This window comes from Nyctibius grandis, chromosome 2 (assembly GCF_013368605.1).
Source record: "Nyctibius grandis isolate bNycGra1 chromosome 2, bNycGra1.pri, whole genome shotgun sequence".
NCBI classification, from domain to species: Eukaryota; Metazoa; Chordata; class Aves; order Nyctibiiformes; family Nyctibiidae; genus Nyctibius; species Nyctibius grandis.
The window spans coordinates 103,567,454-103,582,514 of NC_090659.1; the positions used below are offsets into that span (position 1 = coordinate 103,567,454).

The 15,061-nt window shown below is 43.9% G+C and overlaps 1 protein-coding gene across 2 annotated transcripts in view; it reads left to right on the top strand.

Moving 5' to 3' along the window:
• Positions 1-15,061, top strand: part of FLT1 (fms related receptor tyrosine kinase 1) — a 115,245-nt gene that overhangs the window by 72,768 nt on the left and 27,416 nt on the right. The window contains exons 14-17 of one of the 2 annotated variants that reach the window (XM_068417993.1): positions 5,020-5,166; positions 7,082-7,213; positions 12,968-13,074; positions 14,510-14,648. In XM_068417993.1, coding sequence (XP_068274094.1) covers positions 5,020-5,166; positions 7,082-7,213; positions 12,968-13,074; positions 14,510-14,648 — 525 coding nt within the window. Of the gene's footprint in view, positions 1-88; positions 2,964-5,019; positions 5,167-7,081; positions 7,214-12,967; positions 13,075-14,509; positions 14,649-15,061 lie in introns of those variants that run through there. The other variant, XM_068418001.1, reaches the window with a different exon arrangement.

Sequence of the window (15,061 nt, forward strand, 5' to 3'; positions counted from 1 at the left end):
CAAAGCAATGTAAAACATTAAAGGACTCATTAAACAGTAACAGGTGTCTCATATCATCTTGATTTTTATTGCTGTTGCTACCTTTCAGGCCTTGAGGTGGTGCACATTCCCCCATGGGTTGGACGTAGGAGGAATAGCAAACAAAATCGTAACGCGTGAGCTTCCAGTTGAGTTCAGACGGGTGTTTTCTGCTTTGACAAGGCACATGGAAGCTGGGGTTTGGAAGATCCCCTGTGCTACATTTTGCTTGTTGTTATTTTTTCTCTTGCTGTCTCCTACTGAGCGATAAGGAAAACTTTGGATCAATCTTTTCTTCCACTTTGGTATCGGCCTCATCAAAAGTGTCAAAGCTGAATAAACTGATTAACTTTAAAAACTGCTGTTTTCAGTCAACAATGGACATTTAATAAGTTAACTTTAATGTGCGGAATGAGCACAATTCAGTTTGAGATTGACTGGACTATATATTTTTTATTTTAATCTGATCTTGATGGACTTATAAATATTACCTGCTGAGCAAGTTCTAATGCTTATTTATTTGAAATTATTTTCTACACTAAAGTACATTAATCTTAAAAAGTATCTTCTAAAGGAAGTATGCAGGGAAGAAATAAAAATGTTGATATAATGCACAGACCTATCATATCATTTATAATAATGATGATTTGAAAACTGACAGACGTGAACCATGTTTCTCTAAATAAATCCAGGTAGACTTCTAGTTGCTGTGTTGGTCAATTTTTAAAGTCAGTTCTGCACTAATGTAACAAGCTACTGATAAAAGTGTGAGTATTGCTCCTGGCCTGAAGAGACAGGAATTTGTAATGTTGTAATTATTTTATTAAATGAGAAATATTACACTAACACGACTGACAAGGTTGCAGCCAGCACAGTGAGTTGTTTAATAAGTTTTTAAACATACAAATTCAAAATTGAAACCATTAAAAATATTCATTGCTTTTGGTATGCAAATGACAATTGGATTTATTATGGGGATTAAGAACCAGCCAAGCTTCTGAAGGAGAATTAAGGGCAACCTAAAACTTCCTTGTGAGCGTTTCCCTTTTTTTTCCTTTGTCATGATTTTGCTATGAGATGTTTCTGTGTATTATAAATTCTGTATGAGGAAGAAGTTACTATTTTTAATAGATATGATAACTTTATTTTTTTACAATACATAGCTTTTATTATTTTTGGTTACATTTATGATTGATCATTTATATAGCATTTACATAAGCAGTAGCAAAACAGACCATATTGACCAAAATAGCTACAGCAAAGGAACAAAGTGGCTGTGCTTTTAAAATAGAGGGTGACAACATGACAGTTTCTTGCGCTTGGGAACTCACCAGACTATTTCCTCCTTTAGGTATCGAGGCTGTGTCCCACGGCTAAACTTGTCTGTCACGTGGGAATTGCTTTTGTCAAGTGTGAAAGGGTAAACAATAGCATTTCCCCATAATGCCAGTTGCATGGAGCCTAAAATGCTTAGAAAACAATTGATAACCTGGAAGTTGTCAGAGTAAAAGAAAAGAATAATCATTTATATCTTGAAATGTCACCTATAGCCAGCTTGTATACAGTAGCTCTCTTGTTCATTATTAGTGTGATGGCTTCCAGAAACAATGTGTTCTTGCAAAGGGACCTGGATCTCTTTTTTTCCTAAAATATGCCTAAAAAGCAAGTGAAATCATTGGTGACTGCTTAAAAACAGGGCAAGTGCACTCTTTCACATTTGCGAGTCTCCAAAAGAATTACAATACAGAATCCCCTTTTTTATGAGGCTGTTTTGTGAGAAGACATTTGATGGCAAGGTGGGCGGTGATGACAGGACGTTATGAATTTCCCATGGCTTTGGGAGCTGGAGCGTGATGACTTGTAGCAGCCAGTTGCCAGGCAATATGAGTTTGGGTCAAAAAAAAAAAGAGATGGGGCAATTAGACTGTTCCTCTGTGAAATTTTTGTGAATTGCGATGATGTGTATCACTGCTGGGTGGACGTCCTGCCAGCCTGGTCTTGACCAGCGCTCAGAGGGCCACACTGCAAGGATGTCATAACATCCCAGTGTGGCTGCCCATGTTGGGAGGCACAGAGAAACCTCACTGGAAACGTTTGAGGAAAGCAGTTCTTGGTGGCCAGATAAAAACTACTGATGTCACTTTTGATGTCCTCAGATGACTGGAGAATCTCATCGGTTTGGGGAGTTTCTCTCTCTTCTGTTGTGTAATATATTATTTAGGGAGAAAGGTGTGAGTTATATTTCCTGGGGGGTTTTTAAGTGTTAAAATTAAAGCTTGTATTTATATTTTTGTACTGATTAATAAAAAATAAGTGAACAGACAACGTAACAAAGGGCAAAAATGGACGGAATGCAAAAATATACCCCAAAATGAACAAATTGTAATGTTTCCCCCCTGTTTGCCATTGTTTGCTTTTAGAAATGCAAATTTTCCCTCCTTTCCACCCCAGGTCGGCTGAGTGCTCTGACACCAGTGTCTTCTTCTCCTCTCGGTGACCCCCCATGTCGCTCCCCTGGGCCAAACTCTGCCTACAATGAAGTTCCTCAAGGGCACTGAGAGCAGAGTTTGGCCGGGCAGGGCAGCGTTTGCAGGCAGGCACGAGGGCTGGGGACGAGCCCGGGGGGGCTGCCCTGGCGCTGAGCCCTGCATCGCGCCTGCTTGCAGCCAGGGCAGCCCCTCAGCTTCGGGGTGAGAGGAGCGGGGTGTTGGAAACTCCTCCCCCAGCTTTACTGCAAAAATGAACAGGAGAAAACGGGTCATTTGCAAAAGCGAATAATCCTCAGGTTGACCAAGTCCTTGAAAAAACATCTGATGGCAGCAGAGAAATTATTGAAAGTATGTGAATGGTGACTGGATCTAAGTTTTAAGCAAAAAAGTTTTTCCTAATATGAAAACCCATCTTTAGTGTATGGCTATAAACAAATTAAAATTAATCACAAATAACTCACAGCATGTGTGATTTGCCTTTGTTGTGTCATCTTGTCCGCCTTCATTTTGGATGTCTGGGCTGGGGTGTCCATCAGGCACAGCTGATAAACGTGAAATGGGGAGCTCTTCTCAGTGTGCATATGTGGATGTGTGTCAGATGGTGCCTGTTCATAGACAGTGTTGTGAAAAATGAGAACTGTGCAAAAATCAAGGCAAGTTATCAATGAGAAGAGGGCAGTCTTCCTGGCTGCAAGGCAAATATTGTTGACCATGTTATTGTGTAGGTATTTGATGAAGAATTTACTTTACAGCCTCTCTCATGAGTATTACTGTTTGGAAAGAGATGATAAATTGCCTACTACACTGTAAAGAAAAAAATAGCATTGCCTGTGGAAATTACAGACTTGCAGCTCAGAAAAGCCCAAACTGGTCTTTGCAGAGTCGTGCCTATGCTGGAATTAATTTCAAGGGGTAAGAGCATAGCAAAGATAGCCTCTTTAAAAGTGCTTTTGCTGCTGTGGGTTTGTGCACACTGGTGGTACATAGGTGCTTAATTTTTCTGGAGAGATTTTATCTACAGCTTGTAACAGAATGATTGTGAAGATGGAAATGTCTGATAGTCAGTTTTTCTGAAAGGATAGAGAATAATCTTCCAAACACAGAATGTCAGAATTTCAGCTGGTGTTATACTGGAACTTGGTGTACTGGTATCTATTGCAGTCTAAAAGAAAGTACTTGCAAAGAGTTGGTTTCTGCTTTGTTTTGTTTTGTTTTATTTCATATTTTGTAATGTATGTCTTACTGTGTTAGTTACTGCTGATCCTGGCAGTGCCCTTGAAGGGAAAGATTGCAAATAATCAGTTCTTGCAAGACCAGGGAATTTGAGGGAATCTGCAGAGCATTTGCATCTGTGAGATTGCTCAGAAGCTCCTTGGATTCTCCATCACTGCTTTAAAGGGACCAAAATACCAAAAAAGGATGCTATGAGAGTTGCAAATGTGACAGAAAGATGTTGCCATATAATGTGCATAAATGTTGCAAATATCTTGATCTATGTCAGAACAGCCTTCGGCTCAGTATGAAATGGGGGAAAGAGTGGCAGGGTTGAAATGAGGATGAGAAAGATCTGTTGCTTTGCTTCTTTCAGGGATGACTTTAACATGATGTTTACAGAGTGTTTTTGAAATGCCCTTCAGGGAGGCCCTTGAGCAGACGCAGAACAGATGAGATGCGCTTCCAATATTCATTGACTGTCATGGAAATGTGTTTTATTACATTGCATTTGTATGAATGTCAGTAGATAGAAGTAAAATGGGAGCTGTGTTGCTATGCTGTGTGGGCTGCTAGCACTCAGCTTCGGCCCCTGCCATCAGGGTTTCCAGAGTCTGTGGCTGTCGGAGGACATGGGCGCATTTCTCACCAATGAAGTTTTGGCAGGCGGGCTGTGGTGTGGGTTGGCCAGTCCTTGTTGTGTTCAGCCAAATATGTGAAACACAAAAGTGGAAGAATTTATGAAGACTTTGGGACATGTAACACAACGCTTTTGTGCTTATGGTTTCTGGTTTGGGATGATGTGAGTTTACTGAATATGATTTGTAACTGTACTCTTTAAAGTAAGTAAATTATAAAAGTCACATTCACGGGTATTGTGGTGTACAGAGCTGCATGGTGCTATCAATGATGCAGAGATACTCTGCTACAGGAATGTCCTGCTAACTGTTAAAATCTTTGGTGTCACAGTTTGTTTCTCCTGATGATGCAAAAATAAGCTTTCATAGAAACTTGTTGCTTTCGATAAACAAATGTGGTTGGTAATGGAACTGAGGAAATCTTTTAAATGATGTCATCACTGGGTCTTCATTGGTCACCATAACCTGCTATCCCTGAGGGACAGGAGTGCGCTGTACACACCAGACGGTCTTAAGCAAACAGGAACGGTAAATAAAATCTGTGAATGATGAACTTGGCAGAACAGCCATAGCTGTTTACATCAGTAAAATGCTGGTAGGGAAGATAATTAAACCCCCACAGTCACGGGAATGTAAAACGGAGGTGGTGTTTTGTCTTGCAGCTCAAGAGGCACCAGCCCTGCTGCGGCACCTTATGGATCAGACAGTGAATACCAGTAACTCGGCCATGTTGGAGTGCCAGGTTCGTGGCATCCCCGAGCCCCAGATATCCTGGTTTAAAAACCATGAGGAAATACAGCAAGAATCAGGTGAGAACTCTGTGTGCTCACTTACCTTTTACAGCCTTTTTATTTACCCGTCTGCCTTAGGTAGCCATTTGCAGAGCCATTGGCATTGACACCCAGATGTAAGAAAGTATTGCCTGGGTGTTACAGGCAGGCAGCAGCACGGGTGCTCTGAGTTATTCCGTCTCACTCCAAAACCTCAGCCAGGCTGGAGGTGTAGACACAACAGGCCTGTATGGAGTCAGTGGAAAAAACATAGCTCTCAACTTGCATCTTAGAAGAGTCATCTCCAGAGAAACATATTTCTCTCCATTTACTATAGAGGGAGCCTAAGGATCAGGTGTCTTGGCCAGCGTATAGCTAGGCAGAAGAAAACCAAGCTTGAGTGATGTGCATAGGAGTACCGGTGGGAGTCTGTGGTCAGGCATGCAAAGCCTGTTCTAGGTTCACAGCCTAGCTGCCAGACTAATTCCATATCTGGGGTGTCCAAAACTGAAATGCATCTGCTAGCAGCCAGGGAATCCAGGTCTCATGCAGCAGAAAGAAACAGCTTCCCAGGTGGCGCGCTGCAGCTATGGGAAAACTTCGGGAGATATGTACTGCTGTGTCCAGAATGTGGCTGCAAAGATCAGTTAAGGCTACATGTCCAGCTCTGATGGCACCACAGTCACAGAAGTGTTCCTTGGACTTTGCAGGTGGAGCTGAATGATGAGGGGAAAAGGCAAAACCTTTCTCATGGGAGTTCATCCACATTTGAATGAGAAGCACACAACGAGCTAGTGTTACAGCCCAGCAAAAATGTTGAAGGAGGTTCGGTCTCTAGGAACTTGAATCCCAAGCGTAGTCTTCAATAACAACGTTTTAGAAAGTTTGTGTTTAAGGTTCTGTCCTGCATTATTGGAAATTACTATAGTATTAGTAAAGACAACTGCAAAAAACTGAGGATTTCTCCGAGTTATAAGCCTGTGCAGACTTGCAGCACAGACACTAAACTTAGTCTAGAGCCAGATTCCATGAAGCTTTACAGTGACCACATCGTTGTAATGTGCATTATTAACATATTATCTTCTAAAATGAGTGTTATGTGTCTAACTTGGGTGTAATGCAACACGAAGTTAGGAGCCAGGAACATGTCTCTAGAGAGTAGGTCAAAGCACTTTAGTTAGGTGCCTGAAATAGATGGTGGGAATACATTTTGATGGGACAGTAATTCTGATGGAACTCAACGCGCAAGTGTATACTTGACTGCACATTTCCTGGCTATACAGTACTTTAAAGGCAGCTCTGGGGCCTGCCTCTTCCTCGCTTGCTGGAATGTTGCCCAGGCTGGCTTCTGAGTTGACCCATCTAGAATAAACAAGGTGTTGAAAACTTCAGGTTACTCCTGTGTTTTAGGGTACACCTCATGGGAACCTCTCTTTGCACTAGCTGGGGTCTGTCTGAGAAGGGGCCCATCATTCCATGCCTCATGGGCAAGTGAGATTTGGAGTGAGTCTGCTGCCCGTAAGGCTGGTGTGGACGCATGGAGCTGGGTCTTGGATGTGCTCTAAGCTCGAGCTGCTTCTGGTGCAGACCTACACCTGTAAGTGCAGTCCTAAGTAATCAGACCACCCATTTTCCAAAACTTGGAGACATGCTGAAGAACTCACTTGCATGAAAGTCTACGTACAGTGCTAATCAATGTACATGATACCAAGTGCTCCCAAGATCATTCCCTTAGGCTGAGCTTTTTCACTCACACAAGTGCTTTGTAAACACTGATTTCCAAAAGATTCCCAAAACATCCAAGCACATTTGGCTTTTCTGCAGATAACATTGTGCTGTGCAGTCTGTGGCTCGGATTTCTTTTGAGAAGAACTTGCAGCAGATATTATTACACAAGGGCCTGTTTTTGTTTATATCCTGGCTCCCTCTCATTGCAAAATATTTCATTTCACAGGAATAATTTTAGGGCCTGGAAGCCGAATGCTGTTTATTGAAAGAGTAAAAGAGGAGGATGAAGGACTTTACCAGTGTATAGCCACCAACATAAAAGGGTCCGTGGAGAGTGCAGCATATGTGACGGTACAAGGTAAAGCATGATATCAAATGGGAAGAGCAAGCTTGCCAGGGTGATGTTCTTGCTCAGGCTGGGAAGGGGGGGGTATGACTTGGGGCTCAGGCAGTGATCTCTGAAGGCAGTGATTTGAAGGAAGTCCTAGCAAGGAGAGCATACCAGGTTGGAAAGGAAGCCTAGCAGGAAATGCTAACTCAGAGTGTGTTTACACTGACCTAAAAAGAAGAATTGCTTCAACCCAACAAAGATCGGGTCAGGATAGAAGAGCAATGTAAATTTAGTATCATCAAAACAAACAAAAAACAGAATAAGGAACACTTTCCTACTCCCTTATTTTCCCATTTCAGGTTAAATCCATAGAAATTCGAGGCCTGGGATATTTTCATTTGTTTATTTTCAATGTAAAGTGAACTGCCAAATTGGACTAGAAGATTTTAGCGTAGTGGCAACTACACATGCATTTTTTAAAGGTACTTGTTGTAAGAAGTAGGTATGATCTAGTTATTTCTGTAACCATTACTTGAGTCATTTTGCTGTTCATTTAAATGTCCAGCGTTGTTCTACCTTCTGCCAAGCTTGACTCAGGTCTGTGGCAGTGACTTCTGTCAAGTAATTTTACATTGTATAAAAATACAGTTTATCTAGTGACTTTTCAGTTTCATTGAATACCCTTTCGGTTCATGTACTATGAGATAAGAGAAGTAGGTTGACATTCTCCATATAAGTCAGTTCCATGTATAAATTGGATTTGACATAATCTATCTTACTGATCTCATGTGTTAAGTAAATAGTCCTAAATGCATTTAGTTTCTCTTTATAGAAGACAACTTGACTACCATCAGGTCTCTCAGGCAGGGATTATGTCTTTGTGGATGTTGTCATACGGTTGCTAAATGTATCTGAATACTACTGAGTATTTGGATACTACCCTACAGCAGAAGACAATTACAGCTAGTAAATTAGTATTGATTTTCTGCCATGGGTGTGTTAGTAGTCTTAGATAATGGCGATCGTTGATGATACAATGATGTTTTTGATTTAAAAGGTCAGGGATAAGTATATGTACATGTGGTCTGGCCTAACTGGTGTAATCAAGGAGTTAAAACCACCTACCACCTTATGAATAATGCTAAGGTTTTTACAGCTGCTATAATAGCTAAAAGAATAACTTGTGCCTGTTTGTTGTCCAATGCATCGTACTAATTGATAGTCCTGGACAATGTAATTCATTATTGTATTGATTTTTAATGTCATTGTAGCTTGGCTATTTATTGCAATCACAAGCGTTCTGTCAGATGGCTTCTAGGAAGTCATATCTCTTAGTCCATGATCCAGAGGAGCGGAAAGACAGCAGCTGGGAAGGCTTCTTCTGTGGTTACACATCCTGGGGGACCACTGGCAATGTTCTTGCCTGACTCCTATGGGAGCTCTTAGATAAGCAGGAGATGAAGTCTGCCATATTGTAAACCATAGCTTTGAGACTGGATGAGAAAAAGAGAGGTTTGTCTTATCTACTATGATCAAGGAAAATGCCTTTCCACCCTCTCTCCTCCTACCACTTGAAGGGACATCACTGCAGGTTTTCTCACTCATTCGTGTGCTGAACTGGAGTGTCTGTCCCTCTCCCAGGGAGCGGTGGCCTCTCACCCCATCCCTGAGCCTGGAGAGAGAAGATCAGGGCTTAAACGTGGGGCTCTTTCTAGGCTTTGCCGCTTGCTTGACTTTCTGAGAAATACAGACCCTGCGACTGCTGCTGTGAGTACCAAAACCTTCCCTCCATCCCAGTGGCTCTCGGCGCGCGGGGCTGCCGATCAAAGGGAGCAGAGCAACAAGACGGCCGTGTTTAGCAGATTGGAAGAGTAGTTTGTGAATGAGTCAGGAAGGAAACTGTCTGCTCTCTTTATTTCCTCTGAAAAAACGTTCTTAAACTCACAGATAAAACAATGTGTTATTTTTATATCCGAGATGGATGAACGGATGGTGAAATCCAAGGGCCATCTTTAAATAAGCGCAGCCTGTGTTTGGTTTGGAAGCTGTGCTTGCCAGGCTGTCTGAGGAGAAGCGGGGCTGCATTTGTGGACATGTCAGAGCAAGCTGAGGAACTGAGGAGGCGGCAAATCTGCAAGGAGCGAACGGGAAGAGCAAATTGCTGCCAGAGCACCCTGCAGGCAGAGGGGACTGTCCCCCTAAAAACCTGGGGACACAAGCTGCTGGGCACAGAGGGAACGCAGGCTATCTTGGGCAGCTTTCCTTCAGGGGGTCACCCGGCCACATGGTGTCTGCCCTGCTCGCGGAGTGGAAAACTTGCCATGAAAGCCTTGCTCTGCTTCTCCTCCTGGGGACCCTCACACCCCCTCTCAGCGGGAGCCAGAGGTACAGCTAGTTGCAGAGGTGCTGCACCATTTGAAGGGGATGAGTTGATGAAAGAAGGAGCATCTTTCACAGCTTGTGCACACTGAAATATGGATGTGTAACAAGCAAATGAATACAGCAACATGCCCTGTCTTACAGCTGATGCTTGATAACTTAATGTGATCCCTGCTGATGAAAAGGAAAGCATCACATTTATTAAGCATTCACAGAACTATTCCGACACTATGAAAATGCTGTTTGCTTTTTAAATAACTGTCTTGTTTACCTACCTTTCTGACTTTGTGTCTCAAAAAGTTGTTGTGCCTTTTGGGTCATACTGACTCTGAAGTCATCAGGAATGTTTCCATGAAGTTTAACTGGAATTCCCTCAGCTACTGAATGAGGCTCAGCCTGGGCTGTGTGGGTGACTGTAACAGAAAAGGTGAACATCAGGTGACACTTAGACTCCTGTTACCTCAGAGAACCACCAAAGGGGGTTGGAAGGAAGTCCTGGAGGTCTCTAGTTCAACCTCAGCTCAAACCAGGATCATCACCAACACTACATCCAGTCAGTGATGGCTTTGACTGGCCAGGTCATGACAACCTCCAAGGATGTAAATTCCTCATCATCTCTAAGCACCCAACCCAGTGCTGCACTGCTGTGATAATGGGATCACATGGACTAAGCAGGGTAGACTACATTGGTGTAAGAGTGAGGGACATTTTGGGTGCAGCAGAGTGCTGTTGGTGCCCCAGGCGCTGCTTTTTCCCTGGTTGACACATGATAGAGAGCTCCAGGGGCAGGAAGGGGGCTGCCGCTTGCTGCAGCGAGTTAGATGGGGCAGAGCTGCACACAGGGTAAAGTCTGTGTCTAATGAGGTAGCTGGTGGGTAAAGGTCTGGGGAGCCAGAAAGCTTGGGCTACCAGGCAGAGAGAGGGATTTGGTCCTGCTTAGAGCCCCTCCAAACTCTGCTAATCCTAAGCCCTGTGCCTCAAATCAAACCTTTTCCTACCCAGCTGAGAGGCACTCAGCCAGCTCTGCCTGCAAGGCTTTTAGCAGGACTGGGAATCTGGTGTTGATAACCCAGCCCAATCCCAGCCTGGAGAACTGCCTTCTGGTTGCCTAAATTTGCTCAAACATTTCAAAGACAGCACCCGCATGGCTCTGCACTAACTCCTGGGCAGCACACAGTAGTCGTTAGGAAGTTGCTGCCTTCCACCCCCAGCACTGGCTGTATCATGCCTCACAGGTTTATCTGAATCCTGCCATATGGAACAGTGGCAACAAATGAACCTTCATCCCCTCCAGGTTTTGCTGAATAAATGTCAGAAACTATTGCTTGCCATCTGCACGGCTGCTGCTCAGAAGCAAGGGGAGAATATCCTTATGTAAAAGGAAAGTCTGATGCCAGAGGATAGGCAAGCTGCATTAGGCTCTATCATTTATGCCATCATTATGAGCCTTATCTAAATAAAGCCTTTAAAAAATACTTGTGAAAAATTAACACTCTTGGCATTTTGGAGAAGTAGATACTTTATATCTCCATGTGTAGTTGCAGTCATATTTTTCTTCAGTGAGCTTTATTCTCAAAGCTCCAGAATGGACATGCTGGAGGAATCTTAGATATAGGACACAAACGCAAATCTGATTATCACCTTTAGAGAGGGAAGATATTATGCTAGTTAAGCCACAGTTACAGGAACCCCATAAACAAAGCTCTGTAGCCTTGCCTAAAACCAGGCAGCACATCCCTCTGGATTATCCAGTAAGCCCACCAGTGAGACATCAATCATCCCTTTTTTATATGTCAGGAGTAACACCGAGCTGCCCGGGGTCTGAAACTGCTGCAAGTGCAGTTGACAAAACCACTGTGAAATCATGTTCAGAATTACTCTCCCTTGGCCCCTCATTTTCTCTCTCTGGAGGGTGTACCAGAATAAGAGGCAGACCATAAGGTTGTGGTTTTTTTTTTTGCATTTGCTACCAATCAGATGGAAAACATATTGTGGGAAGTGTGGTATTTTGACACGATCACAGGATTTGCAAAACAGACTGCTCTGAAACCATTTTACGAGTCTCTAAGTAGCAGTCTGAAGTGAATTTTATTTTGGCTTTTTTTTAAGATCTGTCAGTGGGCTCTAATACTCTCCAGATTTCTAATGTTCATGTTTTCTTGCTGCTTCATTTTCAGTCATCGTTGTTTTTGTTTTTCCCTTTCTGTGCTTAATCTGTTCCCTGGTTTGGAGAGCTCTCCCAGCTCCCTGCCAGCTGGGCTCTGCGAGGTGCTGCTGGGTCCTGTGGAGGTGAGGGTCCCATGTCCCCTCAGGGACCCTGGCGCCGTGCTGCTGGCGTGAATGGCAGGAGACTTGGGGGCACAGAGCCTGCTCGGGGACCAGCAGGTTGGAGGGAGCGCTGGGTCCTAGACCACAGGTTTCTGGCCACACTTCTTGGTGAGGATTAGGATCAAGACCCCCGTGCCATGCTTTGCACAAGCTGAGCTCACCGGTGCCAGATTGGGTCGATCCAGACCATGCGAATGAGAGCTCATGGACTGCTGCCAGCTGCACTGTGAGCCTTCAAGTGAGCCCCCAGCTCGCCCCAGAGAGGTTTTTAGTGAGGACTGGTGGGTTTGCAGCACGGCTGGGATGGAGGTGCAGGCTGCAGGGCTCAGACATCAGCATGGAACAGCTCACCAAGCTGGGGCAGAGCAGGCGCAGTGCCCAAGGAAAGGCATCAAACGTCCTGGACAGCAAAATCCAAGAAGCAACACTGCAGCATGCCCTGGGTCACACCCGGGTTCACCGGTGTCTACACTAGCACAAGGCCTCCCTGGAGCTTCTGCTGAGCATTACCAGCAGCTCTTGCACCGCGGCGTTGCTCCCAGGGAAGGGTCAGCAGAGCCGTCCCCTCCATGCAGCTCCATCCACTCCCGAGGCTGTTGGGGACTGAGCGTTTCTGAGACCTCTGCTCCTCTCTCAGATGTGGGCTTGGCCAGATGGGTTTTGCTGTTGGGGGGGGGCGTGTGAAACTGCATGAGCAGGCACACACATGTTCTTACACAGAGAAAATTTGGCTAAAAATACCCTGCAGCTGAATTTCCACCTCAAAAAGAAATGATTTTCTGACTGGCCATTCTCATCCTGGTTTACTTCACCTCCTGCACCCCAAAGAAGAGCTGACTTTTTACTGAAAAAACTTACAGATGGACCAAATGCAGTTTTGCTGTGTTCAATACAACGGTTTTGCTGGGGAGACCATTTTTTTCCCAGGCTCTGTGAGCCAGTCCAAACAGAGATTAATACCCCATTGAAAAAAAGCTGGTCCCTTCCTGGTATTTTATTCTAATGGAAAAGAAACATGAAGTGCCTTTGCTTTGCAGGTCATTTTCTAAAATGTTTGCCTCTTGATTTTCCCAGGCATATCAGAGAGGTCAAACCTGGAGCTAATAACCCTGACCTGTACCTGCGTGGCTGCGACGCTCTTTTGGCTCCTGCTGACCCTCTTCATTCGCAAGCTGAAGAGGGTAAGAACAGATGGGGAGCTCCCGGTGGAATCTGCCTCTCCTTACCAGCCCTTTGCTTGTGTTAGAAAATCCTTCCCAGGCCACTGGGATTGCGTTGCTGAGTCTACCAAAAAAAATCTGATTCATTTACTGCTCACCTTTGTTCCCCGTGCAATCACCAGGCTGCTGATGGGTGCCCAGGGAACCGCGACTTGTAAGGCTGATGTATGAGTTAGCCCAGAAACAAAGCCTGGCTGGGGGCAAGGCTCTGAGTCTTGCAAGCATTTGGGTGCCTGACTCCCACCAAAGGCATCCCCATTCCCTTGAAAGCTGTGGGAGTTTGACATCTTAATGTCTCTGAAGATCTGAGTGAGTGGGAATGACAGATCTTCACAGAGCGTGCTGGGGTCTGGTTTGCACACAGTGTCTCGTATAATTACATCACTTGCAAAGTGATATTTTACTGAAGTGGTTTTGGTGGTGCAGCCTCCAGAGCAGATGATCCTGTATCAGCAGGATAATGTTAACTGCCCCTGCAGCTGACCCTCCTTCTTGTTCAAGGCTGACAGTGATAGTTTAAAGCCCCTCTTTGTTGATAGCACCATGTCTGCCTTGCATGATGTGTGCAGGTTAAACCACAACAGCTCTCGTAAGCAGACAATACAGTTCTTCGGTAGTGCAGAAAGATTAGAGTGCCCATCTATGTGCTCTTTGAAGGAAAATACGTTTCAAATGGGTGGGCTGCAGAAAACTTTGAGATTAGGTTCATCTTTCCTTACATTTCTCATGTGAAGTGGATAATCTGTTTGCTCAGTAGAAGCTGAACTTCTGGCAAGTTAATTTGAAATTATGTGTTTGAGTCTGGGTGTTCATTAATTCCTCCAAACTCAAATAATTTCAGTACATTTGTCAGAAAAGATACCAAAGAAATAAAGAATTCTGAAAGTTTGTAAACAGTTTCTGAAATGTATAATATCTAGTCTCCTGGCGACTAGTCTTGCACAACTTCTAACCACATATGACCTATGTTTGCTGGGTGTATGGAACAAATAAACACTGGCAGTTGAACTCCATCTGTTGCATATGGCCACTTCTTGCTTTGCACAATCATGAAGGAAAGTTATTTTTATCAGCAATGGTTAGTCACTTGCCGAAAATATTTCTCTTGACTGTGCAGAGGGTCTATATCATAACACCATACGTTAATACAGATCCACATGGATTTCATTGAAGAAACCAATGTCACATATGAGGAAAGCTAGAGGACAGAGTTTCTTTTACATAAAAAGTCTTGCAGTATTTAAAAAAGCCGAAGGTTGCTTAACCAAACCATCTATTGAACTGTGAAACACACAGCCCCTGGACAGAACTAACCTGAAACCCTTGATCCAAACAGGAAGATGCTGACAGATACCCTTATCCTCTTTTACATTTTGCCATGTTCTTTGTTTTCTAGCCTTATTCCTCTGAAATGAAGACCAACCATTACCTGTCAATCATAATGGATCCTGACGAAGTCCCCTTAGATGAGCAATGTGAACGTCTGCCTTATGATGCCAGCAAGTGGGAGATTGCAAGGGAAAGGCTTAAACTAGGTAAACTGGCATACTTCACGTTGGGTTTGCAGTGATTGAATGAGATGTACTTGTACAGGTAAAGAGGAGCCTTGTGTGTTTTAGACATGCAGCACAACGTAGTGCCAGGTTTGGTGTGAGCTATTCCATACCAAGTGCCCTGGTCAGTAACTAACTTATAGCAATTAGGACTGACTGGCTGACTGTGTCTACATGACTTGCCATATATATATTTTGACCCAGGTAGGAAAACTAAAATACAGACAATAATGCTGCACTCAGATAATTTTTTGCAGACTGATTTATTTAAAACACGACATAAAAGCAGGGCAACTGAAGGCTTCCCAATCAGACTGCTGACTTGGGTGCTTCTCTCTCTAGACTCGGGAGACTGACCTTTGGCATTTACTGTCATTTTCTTTTCTTCCCTTGTA